At 60.3% G+C, this 10,560-nt stretch overlaps 1 protein-coding gene and 1 pseudogene across 19 annotated transcripts in view; both read right to left on the bottom strand.

The window, feature by feature from the left end:
* LOC130704850 (uncharacterized) lies at nucleotides 1-881 on the bottom strand (annotated as a pseudogene).
* The window catches only part of ELN (elastin), a 32,960-nt gene continuing 22,400 nt past the window's right edge, over nucleotides 1-10,560 (bottom strand). For 17 of the 19 annotated variants that reach the window (XM_057528851.1, XM_057528849.1, XM_057528842.1 and 14 more), the window contains 15 exons: nucleotides 10,078-10,164; nucleotides 9,171-9,227; nucleotides 8,100-8,195; nucleotides 7,957-8,016; nucleotides 7,298-7,402; nucleotides 6,577-6,615; nucleotides 5,107-5,178; nucleotides 4,962-5,021; nucleotides 4,579-4,662; nucleotides 4,008-4,046; nucleotides 3,742-3,795; nucleotides 3,315-3,359; nucleotides 2,900-2,929; nucleotides 2,198-2,248; nucleotides 1-1,031 (listed from right to left, as the gene is read on the bottom strand). In XM_057528851.1, coding sequence (XP_057384834.1) covers nucleotides 988-1,031; nucleotides 2,198-2,248; nucleotides 2,900-2,929; nucleotides 3,315-3,359; nucleotides 3,742-3,795; nucleotides 4,008-4,046; nucleotides 4,579-4,662; nucleotides 4,962-5,021; nucleotides 5,107-5,178; nucleotides 6,577-6,615; nucleotides 7,298-7,402; nucleotides 7,957-8,016; nucleotides 8,100-8,195; nucleotides 9,171-9,227; nucleotides 10,078-10,164 — 923 coding nt within the window. In that variant the 3' untranslated portion in view covers nucleotides 1-987. The remainder of the gene's footprint in view (nucleotides 1,032-2,197; nucleotides 2,249-2,899; nucleotides 2,930-3,314; nucleotides 3,360-3,741; nucleotides 3,796-4,007; nucleotides 4,047-4,578; nucleotides 4,663-4,961; nucleotides 5,022-5,106; nucleotides 5,179-6,576; nucleotides 6,616-7,297; nucleotides 7,403-7,956; nucleotides 8,017-8,099; nucleotides 8,196-9,170; nucleotides 9,228-10,077; nucleotides 10,165-10,560) is intronic. The other 2 variants (XM_057528834.1, XM_057528850.1) reach the window with 2 other exon arrangements.

The following is a 10,560-nucleotide window of genomic DNA, read 5'->3' as shown; positions in this document are numbered from 1 at the left end:
TCCAGGACAAAAAATAAAATATTTATTGATCTATCACAGCGAGACACAAAGAGATGGGCGGGGCAGGGGGGGAAATGCTCTGAAGTACAGTGGCTCCAGGGGGAGGACCGGGGATACAGTACTGCGTGGGGGGAGACCCAGTTTTGGGGGGAGATTCCTGCTGCCCCAGTCGGCACAGCCCCTCACAACCTGGGCTCGGGGCCCCTACGTAGGGGTGTGTGTGGTGGGGCAGAGGCAGGGCACAGGCTGCCATGACAGGTTAATCGAGTTGATGGTAGGGGCGCCCAGCCAGCTAGCGGTGCCGGGCAGCCAAATGGGGGCCAGGACGGATGGACGGATGGGCAGATGGGCGGATGAATTCCACAAGAGCAAGAGGGCTATTCCCAATGGGGGGAAATCTTCCGACCTGAAGGTGCCCCAGACATGGGGAATAGCGACTGGTAGGGGAGAGTGGGCCAAGGGGGCCAAGAGATCGTGTGACCGAATCCAGCTTTAGGGTTTCGATGCTTGGGTACCAACTGGACCGCAGCCAGAGGTGGGTCCTGGTGGGCAGGGGGAGGTGAGACTGCCCAGGAAGTGTCTGCACCATCTTCAGAGGAGCCCCAGGGAAGGGGTTCCCTAAGGGGCTGTCCTTCCCTCCTCCCTCCCCGCAGGAAGAATGAGAGCACCAGTACGTAGCACCAAGTTCCCTTGGAGATGGAGTGTGTGGAGGGGGAGCTCCTGGGTGGGAAGGGGGTGGGGGCAGGGGCCAAGCCCACCCACCCCTTGCCTCTGAAGCAGGGGGCTTCCAGGGGCCCACTTGGCCACCACTCTCTTGTTTCCTTGCCCTGTGGATTTCCAAGGCCACCCTGCCTGCCCTGTTCCCTCCTGGGGGTGGGAACTTAGGAGGGGGCATGGGATGGGGGCGGGGGTCACAAAGGGTTTACATTCTCCACCAAGCAGTAGCACCAACGTTGATGAGGTCGTGAGTCAGGGGTCCTGGGAAGCTCACTTTCTCTTCCGGCCACAGGCTTTCCCCAGGCAGGCCCCAGCTGGGTGCGGGGAGGTACACACAAGGGTCAGTCTTGGTCGCTTCTCAAGCCCTTGCCCACGCCCCCCAACTCCAAGCTGTTCTTAGCACCCACATCATCACAGCAGGGAACAGAGGCTCCAAGAAGCCACGGGAAGCCTGGACACGACCCCAGGCCACTCTCTGAACTCTTCCGCTGTACAGACTCCCACTGGGCAGGGGGGTGGTAGCAGGACTCCTGCCCTCTCGTGCGGAGGGTCTGATTGGTTAACCTTATTTCAAATCATCAAGGCACCGATGTCTGGTAGTAGGGCCTGGGGTAGCGCCTACCCTTGGGGGAGCTCGATGTGGCTCATTACTGCCACCTGGTGGCAGCGAGCACCATCTTTCTCTCTCTCTGTGAAGCTCATCCAGGGTGTTTGTTGGGAAAGAAAGCCAACAAAAAGAAAGCTTGTGTGACAGGGCCACAGGCACCAGCTGGTGCCTGACTGAGAGCTGGGCGCCCTGGACGAGGTCAGGCTGCTCTTGCCTCTGTCTCTCCCTGCCCTGGCCTGGGCTGTCTCATCTGCTCAGCGGGAAGCAGGGGGCGGGGGGAAGGGGATCCGCAGCCTGAGCTGGGCACAGGGGCGGAGCTGGGGCTTCTCTGGGTCTCTTTTGGGCCTCGTTGGGAGATGCCTGGGGGGTGGTGATCAGACCCCCCCCCCCACACACACACACTGCCAGAGGCACGTCTGCCTCTTGGAGCAAGGGTGTGGCTCTGGGCCGCCTCTGCCCACCCTGCCGGGTCCACCCCTCCGACCCCCTGACTCCAGGGCTCCCTTTGTTGTCGCCTCCATTCTCTCTCTCCTTCTCTGCCCCTCCCAGCCCCTCCCTCCTCCTCATCCCTTCTCTTTCTCTCGGCTCCTCCCTGCAGGGGCGGGTGTGGGTACCAGGGAGGGAGGGGCTGCCAGGCCTGGCCTGGATGAGCCTGGAGGGTCCTGGGCCCACTCTCAGCTCTGCGTGTCTGTGTCGCAGGTAGAAGAACGGGTGGGTAAGGTGTCCAGCTCTGCCCCAGCCTCCCCACTCCCTGCCAGGCCTCGTCTGACGTGCTGCCCTCTCTCCCAGGCTGACGGGTCCCATCACTCCGCCTCTGCCCGACACCCACCCTCCCACCCCCCGCCCACTTCCAGGGGCTGAGTCTCTACTCACCTTGGTATCCCAGGGCTCCCAGAGCCCCTCCATAGAGCTTGGGAGGTTTGCCTGTGGAGGGAAGGCCGGGATTGGGGAGGAGGCCAGGCCTTCCCGCCTCTCCCAGACACCCCACTCCAACCCCCCGCCCCTCCACGCGCCTCCATCTTGCAGCAGCGGGTTCCAAAGGCCTCTCTGACCCCGGCCCTACCCTCCTGTCCAACCTCGCTCCTTGCAGATGGCCTGCTGCCTGTGGAGGACTGAGCAGCTCTGCGGGCCTTCTCCCACCACAGTCAGACCCTGGCCACGCCTCCCAGGGGCAGCCTTACCCCCCACCGACAGGCTTCAGGCTCAGCCTCCCTGACCACCTGCTTGAACAGGCCTTGTTCTTCCCCTACAGTTTCTTTCCTTTTCTATGGGACCTTGTCAACCTCTCTGGTTAGACCTTAAGACCCGGGCTGACCCAGGTCCCTGTCTCACTCCTGGTGCCCAGTCGAGTGCCCGGCTGGGAGCCCCAGGAATCGGGGTCCCCATATCCCCACATCCCAGGGCTGACTTCAGCTTCTGTGATTCCCCGTGGAGCTCCCTCGGGTCCCCACGCCAGAGGGCCAGCCCAGGGCCGTGGCTGCACTAGCCGCTCCCTCAGCAGGATCGACCCCCGCCCTGCGAAGGAGCTCAGGGCTCTGCTTGAACTGGGGCCCCTTGTTCTTATGATAGACTCACCACCGACTCCCAGGCCCCCGGCTCCGCCACCTACAAGGCAAGGAGAGGGGTCGTGAGTGTGCCCACCTCTGGGGTGCCCGCCAAGCCCTCCCGGGCAGCCTGGGCCTCGTCTGAGAGGGGCCAAGTTCTGGGCTTGGGTGTTGGAAGCCCTTGGCTTTGCCTCTATCAGTGACTGTGTGACCTTGAGCGTGTCCCTGGCACTCTCTGAACCTCAGTTTGCCTCATATGAACGTGGTGTGTTGGAAAAGCTGATGCTCCCTGGCCCGGCACGGGAGGGAGAGGAGAAGGGGAAACCCAACTCTGTGCGATCTGAGGGCGTGGGGTACCCTTCGGGTCCTGGCTCAGCCCTTCTGAGCAGGAGATGAACCAGGGAAGGAGGAAGGATGGGGCCCAGGGCGGGGGATCCTGGTCATACCTGGGAAGATAGGAGACAGTCCGAAGCCAGGCCTTGCTGCGACACCTGCAGGAGGGGTTTGGGGTTGGTGGGGGGCAGGGCCCACCCCAGCCTTGCCACCTATTGCCTCTCTGACTAGGACCACCTCCTCCCACCGCCCCCTCCCCACTGCCAAAGCAGCTTTCTTAACAAAGCTGGTCCCCTCCTGGCATCCTGGGGTGCGTCTCCATGGCCTCAGCTCGTCGGCCTGGTGTCTGGGGCACATGTGTCCACCTGACCCTGAGGCCTGCCCCTCTGCCCCCAGGATGCCTCCTTCCCCGGACTGTCCCCTCCACCCTCTCTCTGTGTCCCTGTGCCAGATGCAGCTTCAGAGTCCCAGCTGCTAGGCAGCCAGGCCTCCTCCAGGGCCGGGCCGAGCTGAGGATTTCACAGCGGAGGTGGTCCCTACCTCCAAGTGGGAACGGCCTGGCGGCGCCTAGGAAACCTCCAAGGCCAGCGGCACCTGAGAAGAGGGCAGATGGGGGTCAGGACTCGCCACAGTTTAAGGGACCCTGAGCATCCCCTCTGGGGTCTGGGGTCAGGGATCTCCCGGATGTGCCTTCAGGGGTATCGTGAGCAGGACTGAGGCCTGCGCCGGGGCGGGGACAGGGCAGTGGGGGTGGGGCATAAGCAGCCTGCAGGCCTGGGCAGAGGGAGGCATCGGGAGCAACTCACCATATTTGGCTGCTTTAGCAGCTGCAGCTGGGGACACACCTGGGGAGATGGGGCGCATGAGCGCTGAGGAATATCTCCTCCCTCCCCAAGTGATGTCCCCCTCCTGACCTGCTCACCGATCTGCCATCTGCCTACTGACTCATCCTTCCACCATCCCTCCACCCCGCCTTCATCCGTCCATCTTTCCAGAAGTCTTTACTAAGCTCCTACTGTGTGGCCAACCTTGTGGAGTACACGGGGTAAGAGACTTCAGGCCAGGTCAGGTAGGGAGATACAATGATGACCCAAGAGAGAGAGAAATGTTAACATAAAGTCCACCATGATGGCAGAGACTTTGGGAAAGTAATTTCCCTCCAAGCTTTGCTTTTCTTCTCTGGAAAATGGGCATAACCATCTCTATCCTAATGAACTCCCACTTGAGGTGGTTGGGTGAATTGAAAGAGAGGGAGAGGACTGGGACACCCAGCTGCAAGGGGCAGCCCTCGCTAAGCCTGCTCAGGCCCCTCCAAATGCTGCAGGAGCCCAGAGAAGGGGGCGGTCATGCACTCACTGATTCCAGGGTACCCCTTACCTCCAAGGCCCGCAGCCCCTGGGACAAGTCCAAGCCCTCCGACTCCGAGCCCACCGACTCCGAGCCCACCGGGTCCCCCCAGCCCTGAGGAGAGAGCTGTGCATTAAGCCCCGCACCTGAGAGCAGCTGGTCTGTCCGCGGTGGGGTGCGGGAGGAGGTGGGGGGGTGGGGAGATCATCCCAGGACCCAGGTGGAGCCTGAGCCCCCAGGGCCTTGGAGGGCTAGTGGGGCCAGGAGGTGGGCCGGGCCCCTGGGAGACGATGCCCCTGAGGGCCTCAGGAACAGGTCAGGGAATATGTGCTCCATGGTGCGTGGTCAGGACCCCTCCCCTCCTGTCAAACCCTAGAAGCCTGGCGGCAGCCCCGCCTCAAGCCTGCGCTCACCAAACTGGGCGGCTTTGGCGGCGGCTTTGGCGGCAGCAGCCACAGCATCAGGTCCGGCTCCTGGGGACACAGAGGGGGCTCAGGGCGGGACTCTCCGTGGGTCCGTCTCCCTCAATGCCCAGCCTGTCCTGGGGTTTCAACTCACCTACCACACCACCTGGGACACCGACTCCGCCAAGACCTCCAACGTCTCCAAGGGCCCCAGGCACTCCTGCTCCTGTGGAGAGAGGACAAAGAGTCAATCCTCCCCTTTCTGAAGGACGGGGTCTCCCGGCCCCAGGGCTACTAGGCAAGTAGACAGGTGGCTGAGGCCATGTGACCTAGTGGAAGGAGCACTGGGCAGAAGTCCATAACCAGACACCCGGGTCTGAGGTCCAGCTCTGCCCTGACCCATCGGGCAAGGGAACACCCCCTTGAGCCTCAGCCTGCCTGTCTCCTCTCCTTCCTCCCGGCCTGGTGCTGGGACCTGCAGGTGGTCACAGTGGTGGCTGTGGCCACAGGCTGCCAAGGGTGGAGGACTAGTCTCAGGTCCTGACAGCCCTGGGTTTGAATCTGGTTTCTCCACTCATCATAGCTGTCACCTCTCTGAGCCGCAGAGTTGCATCTCTATAAAGGAGATGACGATCCTTACGCCTGCTCACCTATAGGTGTTTGAAGAGTGAAAGGACCTCTGAGTGTGAACCACTGTCCAGTACAGAGCTGCCAGGAGCGGCAGCAGCAGGAGTTACAGCTAGCGCTTTAGGGGGACACTCATGGTCCGTGTGTCACACTTATCAGACTGCTCCGGGCAGCAGGAAAGGTAGGTACTATTAGCCCCATTTCACAGATGAGAAAATTGAGCAGTGGTTAAGCAATGTGTTCAAGGTTTCATGGGCAGGAAATGACTTCGGAGCCAGAGCCCTTAACTGCTCTGTTTCCCTGGCAATGGCTGCCGAACTCAGGCCAGCAGAGCCGCCAGCAAGGAACAGGAGAGGGGCCTGTGGGTCATCAGTCCCGCCGTGGGCGGGGGCTGAGGAAGCTGGGATTTTCCGAGGTGGAAACTGGCCCCACGTGGACCGGCCAGGCCTGGTTGGCAGTTCCCTGGAGGAGGCCCCGGCCCAGATCCCAGGAGGCCGGGAATGCAGGGGGACATAGACGGTGTGGATCTGGCCAGGCGGGACTGCCTGAGTGCCAAGTGTGGGGGGAGGGCAGGTCTGCCACGTCCTCGTGGCTCGTGGCGGGCGCAGTCATGCTGACAGGGAGGCAGGGGCCCAGATGAGGAGTCCTGGCTTTGCTGGGAGAGCAGCCCCGGCCCCTCCCTGGCCTTGGGCCCCATGAAACTGTCAGGGTCTGAGGGGTCTTAGGGACCATGGTCCTCACCAAAGTGAAACTGCCCCCAGGGGGGCTGGAAATGTGAAGAGTGGTTTTGGTTGTCCTGGGGCTGGAGGCACTCTAGTCATTTAGTGGGCAGGAGCCAGAGTCTGCTGAACCATCATTAATGCTTCCTAGAAACTGCCTTTTTCCATCCTGACCATCCCAACCCTGCGCTGTAGGCTCCAGGCACTGGGCCCTGGCCCAGGGGGAGGGGAGCTGGGTGACCAGGTGCTGTCAGGGATGGTGTGTGGGGTGCACTCACCGTACTTGGCAGCTTTAGCTGCGGCCAGGGCTCCAGGTACTGGGGAAAAGGGCAAAAGGAAGAGTGGGGTGGTCAGCAGCTGAGCTCTGTGCCTGGGGATTCTGCTTCCTCCAGGGAGCCCTCCTTGACTTCCTCAGCCTTCTTTGCTTCTCTCAAAGCCCTGAAGCTGTGGCTCTGCAGCCAGGAGCTCACCCAGCCAAGTACAGAGCTTCAGTGTCTAACTGTGCCTCTACCAGTCTGGTCTGGGGGTGCTTGAGGGCTGAACTGTGCCTCCTCCTTCCATCTGTCCCCTCCCGTCTCCTCTAGGCCCGGCGTGGTCTGCCTGAGGCTGGACACAGAGCAGGCTCAGTAACTAGTAGATGAAGAGCTAGAGTTCCTAGTGGCCCCCTTGCCACAGTGCACTGCTGAAGGGGCGCCAGGCTAGCCCACCCACACCACTGACCCCAGGGACCTCCAGCCTCCTTCCTTGGGTGGTGGGCTTCTTCTCAGTTTGGAGCCCTGGCACCCTTCCACTGAGGAGACAGAAACTCTGAAATCTGGCAGAAGAGGACCCTTCGCCTGGCCTGCCCACATCCTGTTACCCCAGTTGTCTCTAACTGCTCAGGAGAACCTAATGGGGAATTTATTGCACACCTCTGAGTGGAGGGGACGTGCTGGGAGGAGAGGTCTCCCTCCTCTGAGGTCAGGGGCGTTTCTGTTCAGCCCCTAGAAGGCCCCTCACCTGCACCTGCCCCAAATCCAGGAACACCAACACCAACTCCAAGTCCAGGAACTCCAACACCGGGTCCAAATCCGGGAACGCCGGCAGGAAGCCCAGCGGCAGCCCCTGGGGGAGATGGGGAGTGGGGTGGCGGCAGCAGGCAGGGAACAGGCCCTTTGTGGGGTGTACGGCTCAGGGAGCTGAGTCAGGCCCCAAGGGAAGGGGTCCAGACCCCCTTAATCTGCCCTCTACGCTGCCACCAGAATGGTCTTCCTAAAACTCTCATTGACCACCAAGTCCAGCCCTTCCCCAGGCTGGCATTCAGGGACACACACTCTGGACACCACTGCCCTTTTCAGGCTAACCTCCTGTTCCTCCCTTTTGGATGAACTCATTTGATTCTCCTAACAAGCCTCTGTGACAGGTGCCATCGGTACCCACACGAGAGGACAGGAAACTCAGAGGTCACTCAGCTAGTGTGTGGCTCAGGACTCGAACCCGGGTCTCTCTCAGGCCAAATCTGCACTTCCAATCCCTCTGTCTGCCGCCTTGTGGGCCTCATGAGGCTGCAGGGCGGGCCTGAGATATATGGCATGTCCTGGGGTCCAGTTTAGGCTTGGGTCACGCTGGGCCAGGCCTGGGCTTGTGGGGTGAGGAGAGAAGGCAGGCAGGGCACTCACGGAACTGGGCTTTGGCGGCCGCCTTAGCAGCGGATTTGGCTGCAGCTGGGGCCCCTACTCCTGGGAGGAGAGAGAGGGGGTTCAAGGATGGCGCCCATGGAGCATTCAGAGGCCCCTCAGGCCCACTTGCTCACACTGCTTACCTATGACGCCACCGGGGCCAATGCCAACACCGGGACCCACGCCGACTCCGGGACCCAGACCGACACCGGGGCCCAGACCGACACCTGGGCCTAACCCTGCAAGACAGAGAAGAGCTCATCCTTAACCAAGTCCTGATCAAGGAGGGCAGAAGCTAATGGAAAGAGCAGCGGGCTGGAGGTCAGGAGCCCTGGGTCCTTAGCCGGGCACAGACTTGCTGTGTGACCTTGGACAAGTTACTTTCCCTTGATGGGCCTCAGCTTCTTCATCCCTAATATGAGGTCTGGGCAGGATCAGGAGTTCTTAAACTTTGGAGTTACAAGGGCCCCTTTGAGACTCCTGAGGGTGATGGAGGCAGACTTATGTAGTAAAGGGAGCTCTGCAAGACAGGCAGGACTGGCTTCCAAGCTCAGCTCGGCCACCATTTAGCTGTGTGACTATGGGCAAGTCTCTTAGGCTCTTGGAGCCTCAGTTTCCACATCTGTGAAATGGGCATAAGAGTACCAATTTCATAAGGCTGGTGTAATGATTACCTCAGCAAATGATAGTTTCACAAAAAAGAGTTGTTTATCATATGTGAGTTTGGGGGTCAGCAGACCTGAAGTTAAGATTTCTCTGGCTCTAAAGTGAGCTGTTTCGCTATGCCATATTCAGGAAGGTATGGGAACCTGGGGCTGCCAGGGTGGCCCTCAGATGAAGCACGACATGGAGAACCTTGTCAGGGAGCAAGAACATGGCTGTCCCTTGGGGTAGGTGGGAGCCCAGAGGAGCCCAGCATTTGTTCCAGAAGCAGGGCAAGGCCCCAGCTGGACTGGGAGGCAGCAGTGGCTTTGGGAAGGGTAGGGGGTGTGTTCTGGAGGGCTCGCCAGCACCTGTTCTCACTTTGCCTTCCTAATCAGAAACTTCATCCACACCCCTCAAAGTGGTCAGATGGGCCAAAAGCTGTGAGGAAGGCCCACGCCCAGAACATGACAGCCTAAGGAGGGGGGTCTGCCGGACCCCAAAGCAGGGACACAAGAGAGCAGTGCTCTAGGCTGAGGGTCGAAGACAGAACTGGCAGGGGGCTCACTTACCAAACTGGGCAGCTTTGGCGGCTGCTTTGGCGGCTGCAGCTGCCTGGATCCCTGCCCCTGGAGATGTGAAGAGTGTGGAGTGGTCCTCAGCACCACTTCCCCCTCTTACCCACCCTCCACAGTGGAAAGGCTTCTCAGAGACCACCTCTAGGGAACTGTCCCCTCACCCAGGAAACCCAGCGTGAGGCAGGCCCGCTCTCAGATGGCCCATCAGCCGCCCTGGGCACGTCCCTTCCCTGAGAAGCAGCTCTGAGACTGGCCTTCTCGCTCTGCCCATGGTGGAGGGCAGCCCGAAGCTGTCTCTCCTAAACCTCAGTCTAAAAGATTTCTGGAGCTTTCTGCTGAAGGTGATGTTCGTCTTTAAAAATCCTGATCACGTCCGTATCCAAAACTATTAGAGGAAGCGCCACATTTCTTGGGGGGGAACTCAAAAGGGGAACTTCCTCCCAGAAAGAAGAAGAAATGCAGAAGAGAAATCTTCTGGTGGGAAAAAAACAACCAAGGAAAGCTGTAAATTAATCTCATTGTAATTCTTAATCTCCTCCCCTTAGAGAAAGAGTGCCGGGAAAACAAAGGCTGACACAGGCCCTCCCACCTGATCAGAAACCAGAAAGGCCCCGTGAGGGGTGAATGAGGCCCCCCAACCCTGGTAGAGCAGAGTTCCACTGCCTATTGGGCTGACATCCTGAGCGTCCCCGGGGTAGGTAGGGGACTTGCCGGGTTCACTCAGCAATCTGGAATCCCATGGGGGCTCTTCCCTCCAAACTAAGGGAAATTGCTTTGTCTCTACCCTTGCCTCTGGGCTCAGTCTTGTCATCTGTAAAATGGTACACTTGACATAGGCCACCTCCAGGGCCCCTTCCATGAGATAAGCCAAACCCATGTCTGGGTTGGGGACACAGCTCACCTGGTACCCCTACAGCGCCTGGCACACCTGGTATTTCTCCTCCGGCACCTGGCACCAGCCCTCCCAGGGCTCCTGCTCCTACAGCACCTGGAGGGGTGAAGAGCATCCAGCTCTGCCCTTGAAGTGCCCCCTTCTTGGGGGAGCAGAGGGTGGAGGTAGGGGTTGCATAATGGCATAATGGTTGTGTATGGACGGGCACCTTTAACTCGCTGGTCTGGGGGAGATAAGCCAGGCACCAATGATCCTAATGGTGCGCAATTGAAAAGCGCAGAAAACTTCACTGTGGCTTTGGAAGATGGGCCCAGGGGCTTCCGACCTTGACCCAGGCCATTTCAGCCCTGGAGGCCCTAGTGTGAGGTTGCTCTGCCCTCGTGTTGGAGAACTGCTCTGAGCTTTGAGCCTGGGCCCTGCAGGAGAGCAGGGCTGTGGTGGGGAGGAGGGGAGGGCATGGCCCTGGGCATGAGGACAGGCAGGGCTGGGGCA

The sequence above is a fragment of the Balaenoptera acutorostrata genome, chromosome 15 (genome assembly GCF_949987535.1).
Source record: "Balaenoptera acutorostrata chromosome 15, mBalAcu1.1, whole genome shotgun sequence".
Taxonomy (NCBI): domain Eukaryota; kingdom Metazoa; phylum Chordata; class Mammalia; order Artiodactyla; family Balaenopteridae; genus Balaenoptera; species Balaenoptera acutorostrata.
This window is presented reverse-complemented; position numbering and strand designations above follow the sequence as displayed.